A 19,667-nucleotide genomic window follows, 5' to 3' on the forward strand; every position below is an offset into this window, starting at 1 on the left:
GGAAACCATCATTCTCAGCAAACTATCGCAAGGACAAAAAACCAAACACTTCATGTTCTCACTCACAGGTGGGAATTGAACAATGAGAACACATAGACACAGGAAGGGGAACATCACACACCGGAGACTGTTGTGGGGTGGGGGGAGGGGGGAGGGATAGTATTAGGAGATATACCTCATGCTAAATGACAAGTTAATGGGTACAGCACACCAACATGGCACATGTAAACATATGTAACAAAACTGCATGTTATGCACATGTACCCTAAAACTTAAAGTATAATAACAATTTAAAAAAAAAAAGAACTAATGACAATCCCACCACCCTTTGCTGACTCTCTTTTCGGACTCAGCCCGCCTGCACCCAGGTGAAATAAACAGCCCTGTTGCTCACACAAAGCCTGTTTGTTGGACTCTCTTCACACGGAAGCGCGTGACATTTCTCGTATAATTTTTATACCAAATAAACCAAATTATGTCATTTTTGGACTTTAGGAAACCTGATATCTTAAAAGATTAATTAGGTCAGAAAAAGACATAATTTATAATTTGATTTTGGAATGTTTGTCAAATATCAAAAGTTTAAAACACCTGAAATCACAGTCCCTTGTAAAATAAGTCATTCGTTTTACCAGAGTCAATTCTGGAACTGAGGTCTTTTCATTTCCATTTCAGGGAACAATACACTGTTTTACTCCAAAATATAAAGCTGTAATTTAAGGCATTTGTACTAACTTTTAGGTTAGAATATGTGTATCTTTCATTTTTTAAACATTTTTAATCCTTCATTATTTTCAATAGATTTCATTTTTAGAGTCCCTTATCATTTTTAAGTAACAAATTCTTACCAATAGACTATATATAAATTTTAGTAATAACTTTATTAAACAAGCCCAACATGATCTTAGTATTAATTCTGCCCCTCTCTGATGTTCTTTCTTCATTTAAAACACTAAGACATTGGCCAGGCACAGTGGCTCATGCCTGTAATCCCAGTACTTTGGGAGGCTGAGGTGGGCGGATCACTGAAGGTCAGGAGTTCGAGCCTGGCCAACATGGTGAAACCCCGTCTCTACTAAAAAAATACGTATATACAAAAATAGGCCAGGCATGGTGGCTCGTGACTGTAATCCCAGCAGCTCACGTGGCTGAGGCAGGAGAATAGCTTGAACCTTGGAGGCAGATGTTGGAGTGAGCCGAGATCATGCCACTGCACTCCAGCCTGGGTGACAGAATGAGACTTCTTCTCAAAAATAAATAAATAAATAAATAAATAACTAAGACATTAACATCTTCCTATGTCTTGCAGTTATCTTGAATATTCAATGAGAAAATAAATATAGCATGATTTACTATACAATAAATGTATTACACTAACGGTTTAAAATTTTTAAAGTACTTGATGTCATTTACAGAGAAAACATGTGTATGACTAGATTTGTTTTGGTAAAAATAATATTACAGCAAAGAAAATATATTTTTAGAATTAAGATGAATCCAGGAATATTCCCCAAAAAGATTTTGAAAGGGGAACTGAATTTATGTGGTTACATGGTTGAGGTTATCAATCTAGCAAAATTCTGATTAAAGGGCAATTGTATCTTTGTTTACATTCACAGTCTGGGGACATCCAGGTTATACTACAAAGACCAATTTGGCATTTACTATAGAAAAATAGACCTTCTGCTTAAAAATATTGGGAAATTTTCCCATGACTCTCAGTGGAAAGCAAAGCTACTTTTCTCAAGAAATTACCATGATTATATTTTATGGACATCGTAAATGTTTTACCTGATTTCTTTCTTTTTCAACTTTGGCTACTTGGAATCTCAGGGAAAATTTGTTGTCAACTTCCAGAAAGTTTACAGACCTATGTGATGTGGGTTTCTTGCAGCATCCATGCTGCACAAGTTAGAGATATTAACTTTTCTTCAGTCTACAAGTTCTATTGTTAATTACATTTCATCATTCTAGACTTCAATCTAAGAGAACACATTTTCTCTCAGAGCTCAGTGGCATTATTGATATCCTACACAACAATATTTCCACAGAAATTTTCAAGGTAATCTGTAAGTTCTAAAGCATGATAAGTATTTCAGGTGGCATTATCCCAGAAACAATATCACTTCCTTCTGGATAATGAAGAAGAAGCACATACTTTTCATAGGTCCAAAGAAACTATGATGATTGCTATATTTCAGTGGAAATGAGTATAATACAACAGGAAATCAGACTTCAAATATGTTGCTGCATGACTGAATTTAATTCTGCTAATCTACCTCTATTAAGAAAATATTTTCCATCTGTCACGTAAATCTCTGCACTAACAATAATTTTTCTCTACTGTCACTTTTTTAATTTCCTGTGACCAGAGACATTAGCTCTTTTATATATTGTTCTAGTAAGTATTGAGTCAGGATCTTCTAAAGCCGTAAGTTAATTAAAGATTAATTTGAGTGACTGTTCCTGTTTCTTAACAGATGTGTGCTTCCATTTATTTGTGTTCCTCAGATTCTTTCTGGTCACAAACCACTCAGAAATTGTCTTTCGGTTTTGCCAGCGTTCATCCTAAATCCCTCAGAGCCAATGATCCATTACAATGTAGATCACACTTTGACTTCAGACATTTGGCTGGTGAATATGTTGGCATCAAAACAAGAAAGAAGAGACATTCAGCTTTTGACAAACTGAATTATCATCAAAGAAAGAAGTGGAAATTTCTATGTTAATTAGGAATAGAACCATCTTCACTGATGTTGGGGCATGTAATCATTCAGCAACATATTAAGGGCTAAGATTAGCAAACCAGGAATATATTGTATTACACTTAATTAAGTCATCAGAATTTTTTAAAGGCAGTGAAACTCCAACAAAGTAAATGAAATTAAGAACAGTCATTCAAAACTAACATCAACTCTGGAAGTGCAGCTTCTTTATTGCTATCCCACCTCACAAAGGATTTTTAAAACACTAAGCACTTAGATATGCTGTAAATTCAGCAACTTGCACTATGTCTTATACCCAGCAGATATTCAATAAATGTAGGAGGGAGGGAGGGAGGGAAGGAAGGAAGGAGGGCAGGAGGGAAGGAGGGAAGGAGGGAAGGAGGGAGGGGAGGGAGGGGAGGGGAGGGGAGAAAGGAAGGTTGGTTGTAAACTTCATGACCTAAAAATTATAAATATACACATTTTTCAAATGAAGAAATTGAACCACAATGAGATAAAATAGCTTGTCTCATATAACCCAGCAAAGAATTGTTGGTATTTGGCTTTGAAGTAGAATTACCTGACTATTAAGTTCACTTGATTCATCTCTACAGTGTACTGTAACATAAAGTTAGTTAAGTGTATGGTGATTATTAAGATTTGGGGAGCAACATGGAATGCTGGTTAAAAACTCACTCAGGCCCCAGTAGGGAGACTTAGGTCTTCACTCAGTGGGAAGACTTAGGTCAAGCCCCACTTAGCTAGTTAGCATCTATGTTATCTATGTGTACAACAGAGATAACAATAGAACTCATTTTATCCTGCCACGTGGAATATGCTAAAGGTTTAATAAGTAATAGTTGTTATTATTAAATAATAATGTATAAAAACTAGAGATTATAGGATCATCTAGCTTAGGAAAAATTATGCTCAAAGCCTAGATTTATCAAAAAAACAAGGCTGTAATTTTCCATTAGACATCCACTTCAAAGTCAAAATATCCGTATAATTTTGCCATAATCAAAAATTTTGCATGTCATTATATTTTTATTTAATTAAATGTCTCAAGTTAATAATGGCAAGGACCACATGATTTTTAAAACACAGTTGTTCTCATTTAGTTCTTCATTGGCAAAGGGAACTTCCTAAAAAATGCATATATAAGGTCTTGTAAATAGTCTACTAACTTAATATAATCACAAAGAAATGAAATATAGTTAAGACTGAGAAACTGCATGAACCTTCTGACTATTATCCCTCTTCTGCCACTAGATTTTTCTTTCGCACTTTTTTGAAACTTAGATCCAAATCTTAATAGCAGCACTCATTTTCATCATCCTTCAGAAACATCTACTCAATGAAGACAACTGTGAAAAACCATACATAGGATAAGATATATACAAACTTTCAAGCACAAAACAATAATACAATTTCATTATTTCAACCAAAAATTAGAAACATGAAACCCACAACATATAGCAAAGTGATCAAAACAGTCAAGTGAAATTTTAGATATTCTTTACATTACTGGCCATGCATCGTACCTGCGTGCATGTGTGCATGTGTGTGTGTGTGGTATTTAGCAACATTTATTTAATTAGGCACTTTTAATTTTAATTATCATTTTTGTTCCCATAGGTTTTCCTGATCATGTTAGAATTCAGTTTAAAAATATTTGCATTTCGCACATATGTAGGCCTTTGAAATAAAATAGAAAATATGATGAGACTAGCAAATAACAAAAGATGGCCCATTAAATCACTTGGAATAGAAAAAACTCGTGCCAGCTTTTCCTTTGAAATAAAGAGGAAATGGTGCACCACAGGCCCCAGATTGTTTTTCTGAGGTGATAGGATATTATGATTTGTTGTATCTGTTTCCTCAGGAAACAGCAAATGTTGAACAGGTCAATGCTTTTCAGGAATGAAAAAAAATCCAGAAAAAGACTGCCAAATTGGCAAGAACAACTTTCCTATCTTTGAAGAGCATCAACTCGGAAGTTATTTTATTTCCGAATAGCCTTTCTCTTATTGCCAACAGAAATCCATTACAATATATAAGAGCTAAGATTTCTTGTCCCTTTTCACCTTTATTTGCTGTCTTTCAACTGGCAAGAGTCATTTTGACCAGCAGATTAATCAACTGTAAGACGGATCCTCACACAAAGGTAGGTACTTGGAAATATAAACTGAATATTTTTACTTTGAATATTGAAATTTTTCTCAAAGATAACATTTTCAACGATAACATTTTATGGGCTTTTCATAGAACATTCATTATCAGCAAAAACATAACTAGCTTACATGAAATTGCAAGTCATTAAATGCATTAAATTTTGAAAAATTCTGGTTTTTACAGGTCAGAGTAAAACATTCATGTTGGGCATTTGGGCCAATCGGTCCATCCAAGTACACAATTGACTTTTCCTCCTGATGTACCTTAAAGTTCTTGAAACTTCATAAGGATAGAATACTCTCAGGTGTACTCTAAAAGACAGAACTGCTCTACAGAATATTTTTATTATTGGTTTTTCTTTTGTTTTTCAAACTTCTTTTAAGAATGGATACAGGAAAAGTAATAGTTAAAGGAATAGCCACACCCACATATATATAATTGAATATCTAGTGAAATTTTGTCCATAGGATTCTTTCAAGACTTGCATTGCTCAGACCACACACTCAACCTATGTGCAGAGTTGACTAACAGGAAGCCAATTTGCACCATGGTGTATGGAGTTGCTTTCCCAGAAATCAAGCTATCGTGTACTTGAAATATATTGTAAAATTTGACCCAATTGAGAATAGAATACCTGGACATCTCCATGTTCTTGCCTTGGTCTCTGATATATGGATTTTTGGAAGCACTTTGAGACCACTCATCACAGCCTAAATTAATGTAATAGAATGTTGTTAAAACTAGGAAATATATTATGTGACTCTTCTTTTAGACTATATCCAACAGGGTGATTCCTTTTTTTTTTTCCTTATTTTTAAGCTGTTCCAAGCAATAAAATTTGTAACATAAGATCTAGTTAAAATGTTAATATCTCAAACCCATCTATAGAAATCTATAATGTACCCACTATTTTTAAAATATCAAAATGTTCAAATGAAAATAAGTATACATTTTAAAGTAGTTACTTCTAAGGGAAAAACCTTAGTCAGAAAAGCTTCTATTGCTCAGAGCAATGTATGAACAACTCTTTGGCATTATCCCCAGGATCAGTTTACAAGTCAAAAATAAAAACTACTTCCACTATTTTGAAGTCAAATTTTATAAGCCTACTAATATCGCCCCACAGTAATACTGAATTCAAAATAACGTTAGGCAAATTCCCTAAAAATGCTATAGTAGGATATTTGTATTACATTATATCCATGTGTTGAGACATTTTAAATAGTACTTTTTAATAAAAAACAATCATACTGATCACCTATTGTGCTTACTTTCAGAGGCAACTGAAAGGATGAAATCACTGACTTGGATCTTGGGCCTTTGGGCTCTTGCAGCGTGCTTCACAGTAAGTATCATTAATCACGATCACACATCTTTATACTTTCTCATTAACCATTACTTCAGATTTCTTTTTACATTCATGACGTTACCTTTTCTTATATACTAGTAACTATTAATCATCGATGAAACACTGTTTAGGGCTTAAATTTAAATTTAAAATCTAATTTAAATAACCACACATGTCTGATGGCTGCCATACTGGACAGCTCAAGTCTGTGATATCAGACTGCATTAAACAGATACGTATAAATGTTAAGTTCCCATACTCTAGTCAGTTACACAGTAGGTAAAACTCTATAAAAATAGATAATCAAAATAAAACCGTTTTCCCAGCATGTAGTTTATGGATCATTTACACCAGAGTCACCTAACTCACTTATTAAAAATATAGTAAAGACCTCATCCAAGCTTCAATAAGAGTATCAGATAATGGGACCTGGAAAGATGCATTTTACTAAGGATCTACAAGTATCTTTGCATGCTAAATTTTGAGAGAATGCTAAGCATTTATATATAAACAGCTACTTTGTATACAAAACCAGGTTAAAGACAAATGAGATACTAAATATCATACAAAATTACAAAAATGTTTTTAAAACACACGTGTTTCAAAGTAGTAGAATCATACTCGATTTCAAAGTAGTGTTAGATTAATTCCAGTGACAGAAAGAGAATATTAATTCCAGAGTAATTTCCACCAAAGTACTATAAAATCTATATCAAATTGAAAAATATGAAAGCTGTTTTTTTTAGATTATGACTTCCACAAATCAAGCAACATAAAATTACATCATTCTGAAACATGAAACATAAAATAATTCCTTTTTCATCTACTTTGTTTTTTTTTTTTTTTTTTTTTGAAACAGACTCTCGCTCTGTTGCCCAGGCTGGAGTACAGTGGCGCGATCTCGGCTCACTGCAAGCTCCGCCTCCCGGGTTCGCGCCATTCTCCTGCCTCAGCCTCCGGTGTAGCTGGGACTACAGGCGCCCGCCACCACGGCCGGCTAATTTTTTTGTATTTTTAGTAGAGACGGGGTTTCACCGTGTTAGCCAGGATGGTCTCGATCTCCTGACCTCGTGATCCGCCCGCCTCGGCCTCCCAAAGTGCTGGGATTACAGGCGTGAGCCACCGTGCCCGGCCTCATCTACTTTCAAAAGGAACAAAAGCAGGAAATTCTAAGGTTACTGAGGTAGTCTGACCTTGGCTAAATTACTGAGAGCATTATATGTTGACACAATTTTTAATAAACCAATAAAATATATTCATATATTTTAAAGGTAATATCTTAATGGCTTGATTATAAAGCTTATTTTCAATATTTTTATTCCCTCAGAATACAAAAGAAAAACATTTATAATTTCAAAGTATCAGGCTTTTATTATATAAAATTTTTTTATAAGATTAATTTGAAAAAGATAACTTTCTGGGCCAGGCACTGTGGCTCACGCCTGCAATCCCAGAACTTTGGGAGGCTGAGGCAGGTGGTAACTTGAGGTTAGGGGTTCAAGGCCAGCTTGGCCAACATGGTGAAACGCTGTCTCTACCAAAATTACAAAAATTAGCTAGGTATGATGGCATGCACCTGTAATTCCAGCTACTCCAGAGGCTGAGGCAGGAGAATCGCTTGAACCCAGGAGGTGGACATTGCAGCGAGCCAAGATTGTGGCACTGCACTCCAGCCTGGGTGACAGAGTGAGACTCTATCTCAGAAAAAAAAAAAAAAGAAAAAAGAAAAAGATAGTTTTCTGATAACATAAGCAGTTTAAATGGAAATCAACCTTTCCCCAACTTAATTATATGAGATTCATGATGATTAATAATTATTGAATGTTGGAAATATGAAGGGTAGCATGTCCTTTATGTGTGTGTGTATATGTACACACACACACACACACACACAAATAAAGCAAGTCTAACTACTATTAGTCCCATTAAAATACAAATAAATTTAGGTTCAAAGTATCCGTGTCTTAGATGGACTGTTCCTAAATAAAGTAATGTAGGAGATTAGTGCCAATTATAGTCCTTTGAGAGCGTAGTGTTTCTTCTTTAAAATAGTATTTTCATCATTTTTCTGAGTTCGTTACCTTTAGCCAGTTGCGGAAAGGGAGCTAATCAATGTGATTGGGTATACTTACTATGAAGATTTTTCATTACTTAATATTAAGATCAATATCAGGATATCTTTAGGAGGCGAGGGCACTTTCAGCTAATTTTTTAATTGTTTCAACAATAAAAGTGAATGGAGTATTTTCCCACACTAAGGATTTGTTTTCTTGACAATTAAAAATCAAGTCCTGAACTTCCATACATCCTGACTAGTCTTTGGCTTGGCAGCACTTGGGTCAAATGCCCTCCATAATACCACAGAATGTCATTAGCTAGAGAAGACAAACATGAGGCCAGTTCTACAGAAGTGCCTTGGTATTTTTCATTTGTTGTATTAGTGATCCTAATAAAACTTTCACTGGCATGTTAAAGGCAGAAGCCAGGTTGAAGAGCAAATGGGAAATGAGAAGTGGAGTTGGCAAATCTAGAATACCCTTTCAAAGTTTCAAAGTTTCACTTTGAAGGAAAGAGGTGACAAGAAAATCAACAACAAGGGTACCGGTGGTTGAAACTGAACCTTTTATAAGCAGGGAAATAATATAACTTGATACTTCTTTTGCAAATGATCTATTTAAACTTTCTGTATATTTTAGGTGAAAGTGTAAGAGCAGAATCAAGCAGTCAAATCAAGGTGTCATTACAGTAATTTGGGTAAAAACAAATGACTTAGGTTAAAGTGGAAGTAAGAGAAATGATAAGAAGCGGTTAGACTTAGAATTCAGGAAGGGAGATGCAAAGCCAATAGGATTGTGGGGGAGAAGGGTGAGTGGAACATAAATGATAGTTGTTTTCTGAAGAAAATGATCCAGTTTATAATTCCTGCCATTTAACTGGCTCATTTTCCTCAGAAAACAAATTCCAATATTATAGTTACAGGAAGTAAAGGGAAGACTGACAGAGCCAAGTCCCTGAGAAGACACTTGTAAAGAAACAGAAAATTCCTAGCTATCAATGACTCCATGGTTGTGTGGCCAGTAAATCAGGGAAGTTCATTTCTAATTGCCCGAAATATCTTGGTGAAGCAAGAGAAAAGCCAGTTTGGTGGGGGTAAATGATAGCTCAGGATGAGGTGGAGAATGTTGATAAAACTGGCATCAACTTGGAAAATTACAGGCCTCTGGGGAAGTGGGAAGAGATAATCTAAGATAAGACACTCAAAAAAGGATTTCAGGCAGCACTGAAGGACGCTAACTTTCTGATGGTACAGTGCTTGTGACATCCTCTACCATTGTTAAGAACCTGGAATTAGGAATCCAGGACAGAGATGCTTTGCCGTAATACTAAAGTTTAGATTTAACAAGGGTAATACCAGACAAATAGGTGAAGGGACTGAGAACCGCAAGAAGTGAATGTAGTTTTGTGTCCTGTATAAACCATCTGCTCCAAGCAACCTGGACTTCTTGCCGTCAGTAGAGTGGAACTTCATTCTTACCCCAGAGCATTTGTGTATTTTCATTCTGTTTGGCATGTTCTCTCCTTATTTTATATTCTTTAAGCCTCTTTTCAAATGACTTCTTCTCACTAGAACAATCCTTCATCATTTTCCTATCCAGAACTGATCACTTTAACTCCTTAATGTATTTGTTCCTTGCACTACTTTTCAGCTATTTTTTTTTTATTTTTTAAAATAGAGACAGAATTTTGCTACATTGTCCAAGTTGGCCTTGAACTGCTGGCCTCAAGCAATCCACCTGCCTCAGCCTCCCAAAGAGCTGGGATTACAGGCATGAGCCACCATGCCCAGCCTCAGCTATTTTTATTTCTAAAAATTGTGCTTTATGTAAACCATACTTGAGCCAATCATCGCTCTAAGCATTTTACAGGTAATATTTCACAACAAAAATCTGACAATAACAACAGGAGGTGGGTCCTTTTATTAACATCATTTTTCTGATGACAAAAAAGAGACTCAAAAAGGATTCCACACTCACCCAACCTCTACGTGCCAGAAGCAGAACTCAAACCCTCACATGAAACCCCAGAGACTCATTCCACTCATTTCACTTCCCTTTAGATCATATTTATCCTGCCTTGTATTGTAACTCCTTGGCCTGTAGATTCATAGAAGATCTGTTTGTAACCCTGGATCCCCACCACAGCTCCTACATTAGCTCATTGCACAAAGTAGGTGCTCATGATGTCTCTCACAATTTATTAGTGTTCAAAGTCTGAACAGCCCTGAACTCTTGAATTAGACATAATAAGACATTTTTCTCATCCTGGAAGGGCATTTATTTCCACTTACAGTTGATTTAAATGACAGATGCGACTATAGGCAAAGGATAACATTTTTGCTCATTATATATATTTTTTTAGTCAATTCTATCCCTGCTTTCATTGAGAGCCTACGTATTCAGAAAGCAAAAGAGAAACTTTTTTTCTTTGATAATAGACTTTCAGACTATGTGACTTAGATACAATGTAATGGTTTTCTATTGCTGCATAACAAACTACCACCAATTAGTAGCATTAAAAACTCATTATTATCTCAGTTTCTTTGGCCACAACTCTAAACTTGGCTTAGTTGGCTTCTCTGCTCAGTCTTACAAGGCTGAAAAGGTGTGTCCACTGCTGTATTTCTTTTTCTGCAGCTCAGTGTCCTTTTTTAAGCTTGTTTGGTTGTTGGCAGGATTCAGTCCCTTGGTTATTGGACTGAAGCCCCTACTTTCCTGCTGCTTATGAGCCAGGGGCCACTCTCAGCTGCTATAGCCAGTCTACCATGTACCTCCACATGGCCCTCCCCACAACATGGCATCTTGATTCAAAGCCCAGAGAAAAACATTTACTGCAGCTTCAAATCTCTCTGATTTCTTCTGTCTCTGACATTGTAGAACCTTTTTTAAAAGGGCTCACCTGATAAGGTCAGGCCAGCATGTGCCAGCAGGGAGCAGAAATCTTGGGGCCATCTCAGAGTTCTGCTTACCACAGAAAGCATTCCCCCTTATGTTTAACTGTGAAACATCTGATTTGAAATTATTTACTTCTTATTTCCACAGCCTGGTGAGAGTCAAAGAGGCCCCAGGGGACCATATCCACCTGGACCGCTGGCTCCTCCTCAACCTTTTGGCCCAGGATTTGTTCCACCACCTCCTCCTCCACCCTATGGTCCAGGGAGAATCCCACCACCTCCTCCCGCACCCAATGGTCCAGGGGTATTTCCACCACCCGCTCCTCAACCCTAAGGTCCACCACTCCATCCTGATGCCCCAGGTTATCCACAGCCTCCTTCCCAACCAAGACCCTATCCACCTGGACCTCCATTTTTCCCTGTAAATTCTCCAACCGATCCTACCCTCCCTACTCCTGCATCCCAAATATGAACAACTGCAGCAGGTGCCACCACCACCACAAAAGACACCACTACCCTTGTAACTACTGCTTCTACTACCCAAAATATGAACTCCAATACTGCTTCCAAGAGACATTTACATAAAATTGCTTCCATTTTTGGATGAGAATGAAAAATTCCAAAAGTGCTGAGCTTTGGGGAGAAATAATCTTAGAAAGAAGTTGTAGAAAAAACCCATGCAGACATAACATTTATACCAATGAGGCAAAAATAAAGAATTGAGCACCAATATGAAGTCTCCACTGCTGTCATCAAAGCCAACATTTTACCCCCAGTTATGTCACCTAAATGAGTGAACATAGATCATTTGAACCCTTAAGAAAATATTTATTCTAGAATCACTTTGAAGAAATATCAAATCTCTTAGAGTATTCCTAAAGTGAGAAAATAGTTTAACTATCATAGAAATGGTGATTATAGCACAAATCTCATAATTTCAAAGGAATATCCATTTCTCTATTTTTTCTGGACCTACAGGTAGACTACATTTCTTAGCCTTCCTTGCAATTATGCATGGCCATGTGCTGAATTTCAGCCAATGAAAGGAAAAAAGAAACAAATAGGAGTTACTTCTGAAACTGTGCCTGTGATGGTTAATATTGTCAACTTGATTGGATTGAAGGATACAAAGTATTGATCCTGGGTGTGTCTGCGAGGATATCACCAAAGGAGATTAACATTTGAGTCAGTAGGGTGGGAAAGGCAGACCCACCCTCAATCCGGGTGAGCACAATCTAATCAGCTGCCAGCGTGGCTAGAATATAAGCAGGCAGAAAAAATGTAAAAAGAGAGACTGGCCTAGCCTACCAGCCTACATCTTTCTCCTGTGCTGGATGCTTCCTGCCCTTGAAGAGTAGACTCCAAGTTCTTCAGTTTGGAATTCAGACTGGCTGTCCTTGCTCCTCAACCAGCAGATGGCCTATTATGGGACCTTGTGATCCTGTGAGTTAATACTTAATAAACTTCCATATATATATATATACACACACACACACACACATATATATACACATACATATATATATATACACATACATATATATATACACATACATATATATATACATACATATATATATTCCTTTAGTTTTGTCCCTCTAGAGAACCCTAACACAGTGCCCCGAAGAGTTAAAGAAACAGTAACTAACAGAAATTCTTAAGTTTGCAGGATGGCAGATAAGAAAAGAAACAAATTGCTGAAACACTCCCTCTGCTTATGAGATCAAAGGGCTAGCTGAAATGGATTGGAACCAATATGGCCAAATGAAGCCATAGCAGGGAATTTATTCTCCACCCCAGATATGAAATAGTTTTGATGAAATATAACTGAATGAAATTAAATAACATAGGATTAGATGGAATGAGATTAATAGAATGGAACGGAACAACAGAGTGCACTGTACTTCATACCCCTTATTCTGACAAATACATTCACCTTTATGCATACTGGGACATGTTGTTCAATGTATTTCTTAACCGTTATTCATAATAATAAAAATTTTAAATACTTATTTAGGGATGAGAAAGAATGTCACTTTAGTGATCTACCATTGACCCTATGCTGAATAAAGAGAGAAAGGTTAAAGAGAGCTGATGGATCCGGAGAAAGTCGTGAGGTCAATTAACTGGTGTTTCCAGTGGGAATAGTTAAACTTGTAAACTTGAAGGAGAGGCAGTTGTCATTCTGGAGTGAGATGTGTGAATGAGCGATTTAGAAATAGGAAATGTTAGTGTAATAGCAATCCAATGTGTGACTGCAGCAGTGAGTAGCTGAAATAGAGAAAAGTCACTGGAGATTAGAAGATGCAAGATGAGAGAAGCTAAGGATTGGATGGGACATCCAGTGGAAACAGACACATAGACCAATAGAACAGAATGGAGAACCCAGAAATAAAGCCACACATCTACAACCATCTGATCTTTCACAAAGTCAACAAAAGCAAGCAACAAGGAAGGGAGTCCCTCATCAATAAATGATGCTGGCATAACTGGCTAGCCACGTGAAGAAGAATGAAACTGGACCGCTACGTTTTACCATATACAAAAATTAACTCAAGATGGATTAAAGACTTAAATTTAAGAGTAAATACTAAAACTATAAGAATCCTAGAAAAAAGTTTAGGAAATATCATTCTGGACATTTGCCTTGGCAAAGAATTTATGACTAAGTCCTTAAAAGCAATTGCAACAAAAACAAAAGTTGACAAGTGGGACCTAATTAATCTAAAAAGCCTCTGCACCGCAACAGAAACTAACAACAAAGTAAACGAACAACCTGTAGAATGGGAGAAAATATTCTCAAACTACGCATCTGATAAAGATTTAATATCCAAAATCTATGAGGAGCTTAAACAATTGAGCAAAAAAAAAAATAACCCCATTTAAAAAATAGGCAAAAGACATGAGCAGACACTTCTCAAAAGAAGACACACAAGTGACCAAAAAACATATGAAAAAAGTTCCACATCACTCATCATCAGAGAAATGCAAATCAAAACCACAATGAGACACTATCTCACACCAGTAAGAATGGCTATTATTAAAAAGTCAAAAAATAACAGATGCTGGCAAGGTTGCAGAGAAATGGAAACACTTATACACTGTTGGTGGGAGTGTAAATTATTTCAACAATTGTGAAAAGCAGTGTGGTGATTCCTCAAAGAGCTAATAACGGAACTATCATGACTATGTATATACCCACAGGAAAATAAATCATTCTACCAGAAAGACATGCACCTGTATGTTCATTGTAGCACAATTCACAATAGCAAAGACATGCAATCAACCTAAATGTGCATCACCAGTGGATTGGATAAGGAAAATGTGCTACATGTAAACATATAGAATACTACACAGCCATAAAAAAGAACAAAATCATGTCCTTTGTGCAACATAGATGCATCTGCAGGCCATTATCGTAAGCAAATTAATACAGGAACAGAAAACCAAGTATTGCATGTTCTCACTTATAAGTGGGAGTTAATTTGAGTACAATGGACATAAAGATGGGAACAACAGACATTGGGAACTATTAGAGGGGAGAGGGAGTGAGAGGAGGTGAGGGCTGAAAATCTACCTGTTGGGTACTATGCTTAGTACCTGGATGCTGGGATCATTTTCACTCCACCCTCAGCATCATGCAATATACCCAGGTAACAAACTTGCATATGTACCCCATGAACCCAAAATGAAAGCTGAAATAAAACAAAAGAAAAGAAAATTTAAGTCACCCAGCATGACTTCAAGCAAATAGCAATATAACTGACAAATGAAATGAGAAGAGGTGATCACATGAGCAGAAGTCAGAGTGTAGAACTGAATGGAATTGGCCTCAAAGGAGCATGTGTTGCCTAAGGAGGTGAAGGAGAAATATTGCCAACTATGAAATTTTAGCTTTTGTTTTCAGTACTCTGACTTTGAGGAGTAACAGATCACATTTACAAGTGGCATATTGCTATAGTTTAGACTGGCCATAGTATTCCCATAGAAATATCCCTGTACTCTGAGCCTCTAGCACAGCCAGTCATGACTCATCAAATACATCAGATTTCCATGCAATCAATCTATCATTAAAGTTTTTCTGAACTGAGGTTCTCCAATCACACTCAAACTTGTTTCTCATGACCATATACATCCCAGGTTCAGAATGGCTGGGACATAGGAAGCTGTGCCTAAAGTTTACCAATTCTCCAGCAAGCTATTGTCAAGTGTGCTATGTTATTACCTGTTCTGTATACTTTCTAAGTAAACACTAAATAAACTTGGTATGTGATGAATCTTTTGTCTAGTGAGTTTGGACATCATCCTGAGCCCGAGACTATTGCTACTAATGGAGCCTAGGGGGTGTTGCAGCCATCAGTCACTGCATCAGTTATGGTGCTGTCAGGAGGCAGCAATAATGCCAATTATTTTTAAAAGAATTTAATATCAAGTATCATTAATTAGGCAGCAAGAATGGTTAACGGGGTAACTGAAAAGGCAAAATGAGAACACCGGATTTACCTCATAGAGGTAGCAACTGCAGAAAGAAGCTAAGACTCCTAGGGCTGAGGAAAGAAGGGTAAATTTTGAAATTATTGAAATTTAGAAGCTTGCAGATGAGGTCCCACAGTATGAAAAGCAAACCTATGAAAAAGTAGAACTTCTTGACTTGTGTTGGTCTCTCTATGTATACAGGAATGGTCCTTTTTGTCTAAGACCTAGTCCAGTAGGGAGGAATGCTGGAAGGTTGGTCCTGGAATCTCTGAGAGGATTTAATGAGGCTGCTTTTGTACATGTTGGAAAAACAACAGAGTTCAACACTGACCAAGGTTCCTTTCCAAATGCTTGACTCAGACCTTCATTCCTGAAGTATCTCAATCCTCAGTGGTTATACATTTTCTTGGTTGTAGTAGTTTCCCCTTAATGTTCACTTTTGGACATGAACATACTAAATGGTGTCCCAGAGAATCTCCTGAATTCCAGACAGTCCTCTGTGTTCCTCTTTTTTAGCAGCAACCCAATTTCCCCCTCGGTAATCAGGAACAATCCTGCTAACCAGTAGAGTAACTCTTATTTATTTTTGTTCAGTGACATGAGGAGATCAAAATGTCCTAATTCCTCCTTTATGAACCAAGACCTCCAAACTAGCATAACTCAAAGTTACAAAGACAGAAAGCAAAGATTCTGTGAGTGGGCTATTAGTTGTAATAATAAGAAGAGCCTTAATTTCTTTTCCCATGAATTCTGGCCCTGGGAAAGCTGGATGCATATGTTGCTCACTGATTGAAAACATGTACTGCATCCTGTAAAATAGAACCTCATTCTTGCAGGGTATATACTCTCAACTGGTATCATAAAGTCTTCAGTGGTCATTACACTGTTTTATTAGATTAGATGATTCTCTGTGATGGGGTATGTGGTAAGAAGAATGAACTTCATGCGCATGAGCTCATAATCACATTCTTTTGCTGTGAAATCAGTTTCTTGATCAGAAAGATGTCATGATAAATAATTTTATTCACCAACAGCAGTGAGACTACACCAGCAACTTGAATTTCCTTAACAAAAGGCAATTGTTGCTTTAAGTATTGTTCCAGAAAATATCTAGTCAAGATCTTTTAAAGCCAGGTGTTAATTAAAATTTCTCTTGAATAACAGTTTTTATTTTGAAAAGAAATGTGCTGCCACCTGCTTTGGAAACTAATCCTTTGTTGACTATAAGTCATGCAGAAATTATCTTAATTTTAACAATGTTCATTCTTAAGTCCTTCATATCCAATGATCCATTATAACAACAAATCACATCTTGTACTTAAAACACTTGGCTGAAAATATACTGGGCATCAAAACAATTTACAACACCCACCAAAAAGAGAAGTTGTTCATCTTTTTCACAAAATGAGCATGTTACTAGAGAAGGTAACAATTCAGGAAGTATTAGATATTAACTTAAAGGATTTCCTGAGTCATAGAAGGGTACAGAAACAAAACTGTCTATAATCAGCATACTAACAAAGGAGACAAGAGTTCTAATTGTCAACTTGTCATCAACAAAGACAGAGGCAAAGAAAACTAGGTAGTTTAAGATCAATTCCAACTTAATTCCCTATTCACTACCAAAAGCTTTTAAGTCACCTTTTAAATTTGAATATGTTTTACCCCTTTACTAGAGATTCATCACACCCAGAATATTTTAAAAACTGCATGATGGAAGAAGAACATTCCCACCGAAAGGCTAACACTTACTAATAACGTGGGTCACAATTTTCTATGTCCTATTTATTTTATCCTCAGAACAATATCAAGAAGTAGACATATTACTATCTTATTTTGTAAATGACAGTGTTGAGACATAATTGGATTAAATAGCTGGTCATATGAAACACAGCTAATAGGAGGGGAGTTGACATTTCAGCTTAGGCCACCTGACTTGAATGCTACACACAATCACTAAACTACCCTATAATGAAAGACTCTTATATTTTATTGACTGCAGCTGACAGAAAACATATATTTTACATAATAACCCAGTACACCCATATGTATAACCATATAATGTATCCTGAAAAGTACTTATATATAATGCAATCTGATATTTACTTCTATTCTGCTCTATCCATCCTCTAAATTCCGTTCGCTACTCCCTAAATAGATTTCATGTATTACTGATGAGTTGCATTCAAGCATAAATGAGTGCTACTATTAAAAATATAGTAATTACTTCAGTGGTTCAAATAATTGGATTTGAGAGACAAAGCAGCGTAATGAAGGGAAAAGTTCAAGCTCTCAAATATGGCAAATTTAAGGTCAATTCCTTTCCCAGCTATTTTAGTGAATTTGAGCAAGTTACGTGACTCCTCTCTAATTTATTATCTAATCAGTGATCTGATAATAATAACATAAATTGCAAGGGGTTGTTGTGAGCATGAGGAGAGCTAATCTACATAAAGTGATTAGCACATAGTCTAGGACATGGTAAGGATTCAACAAATTATGGCTATTAGAAAATAAAGCATAACATCTTCTAGCATATGGTAATTTCCTCTCAACTGAATAGATTTTATTTCCTATGAGTAAATTTCTCAGTACCTGCCTTCATTTTATACATAAAATTGTGTAATTTACTACATCCTTTTGCCATAAATTGAAAATAGGTTGTGTAATACCTCCCATCTTTGGTAGACAAGTGTACATTGAATTTATCCATCTGATTTAGATAATGGGATAACACCACATACTTACAGAATACAACATATATTGGAGAATTTATTATCCATTAAGCAGTCCAGATATTCATTATTAGCTTCGGAAAAATGTATTAAGTAATTTCTATATATTTAACATTTTAAGTAGCTCAAATGCATGTGTACAGTATCTTTAAAATTACACATCTGGGAAATAAATATGAAATTGAAAATAAGAAACTAGAAGGATTCTATTTCCTAATTATCTCCCACCACTAGACATCTTCTGTTATTTCCAAAATTAAGACAAAGAATTTATTTCAACTGCCTCCTTTTTCCATTATTTAAATTCCTTCTTCCCAAATAAGCTTCTTCTCAAATAAACCAACTCTTACTATACATATATATATGTCAGTTCTGATACATATGTATAGACACATTAAAACTCCAGTATCTATAGCCTTTAACAACAGTGGTTCCCAAACAAAGCTTCACTTTGCAATAACTTGGGGAGTTTTTTAATTCTTGTGTTCCTTTGCAGCAACATGCATGCAGGTGGAAGCCATTATCCTAAGCAAACGAATTCAAGGAGAGAAAACCAAATACTGCAAGTTCTAATTTAGAAATGAGATCTAAACATTGAGTATACGGGAACATACAGAAGGGAACAATAGACACCAGGGCCTACTTGATGGTGTAGAGCAGGAGGAGGGTGAGGATCAAAAAACTACCTATTGAGTACTGTGCTCACTACCTGGGTGATGAAATAATTTATACAACTAGCCCCAGAAACACACAAATTGCTCATGTAACAAACCTACACAGGTACCCCTGAACCTAAAAGTTGGAAGGAAAAAAACTAACATAAATAAAATTAATAAAATTTTTAAAACTAAATTAAATTATTTTGTCTGTCTTCTGCCCCATAACTTTTGATAAATTGTTCTGGGGTAAGGTCTGAGAAGTGGAATTTTTTGAAGCTTCCTAGATAGTTGTGATGTGCAGTCAAGTTTGAAAACCACTGTACTTGAGCATTCTGCGTGCTGCCCCAGGGCCTGCTAGGACAGTGATTGGATCACAGTTCTATAGATGAAGCTGCCAAACTGGCAACTGCAACTATTATTTCTTTGTTTCGGTAAAGAATATCAATACAGAACTTTGCCCTCTCTCAACCTTTCTCTTAACTCCAATAAAAATCCAGACAGAGGTATTTAAGAAGAAAGGCTTTTCTATCAAAGTTCTTTCTCTTCTTGGACTTTTAAATTGTGGCTACCTAAATTGAGTAACTGGCAAGAGTAAGATTAAGCAGTAATTTGTTCCAA

The 19,667-nt window shown here is 36.2% G+C and overlaps 1 protein-coding gene across 1 annotated transcript; it reads left to right on the top strand.

The window, feature by feature from the left end:
* The first annotated feature begins 4,790 nt into the window (after positions 1–4,790).
* On the top strand, positions 4,791–11,909 carry SMR3B (submaxillary gland androgen regulated protein 3B). The gene is made up of 3 exons (XM_019025885.4): positions 4,791–4,872; positions 6,158–6,225; positions 11,328–11,909. The coding sequence occupies exons 2-3, from the start codon at positions 6,172–6,174 to the stop codon at positions 11,511–11,513; spliced, it is 240 nt and encodes a 79-aa protein (XP_018881430.1). The 5' UTR covers positions 4,791–4,872; positions 6,158–6,171; the 3' UTR covers positions 11,514–11,909.
* Positions 11,910–19,667: the final 7,758 nt, after the last annotated feature.

The sequence above is a fragment of the Gorilla gorilla genome, chromosome 3 (genome assembly GCF_029281585.2).
Source record: "Gorilla gorilla gorilla isolate KB3781 chromosome 3, NHGRI_mGorGor1-v2.1_pri, whole genome shotgun sequence".
Taxonomy (NCBI): domain Eukaryota; kingdom Metazoa; phylum Chordata; class Mammalia; order Primates; family Hominidae; genus Gorilla; species Gorilla gorilla.

Excerpts from the sequence above, each read along its gene's own strand:
- SMR3B (XM_019025885.4), top strand. The coding sequence starts at position 6,172 with ATGAAATCACTGACTTGGATCTTGGGCCTTTGGGCTCTTGCAGCGTGC. Across the intron at positions 6,226-11,327 it reads CTCTTGCAGCGTGCTTCACA|CCTGGTGAGAGTCAAAGAGG; the intron begins GTAAGTATCATT and ends TTATTTCCACAG.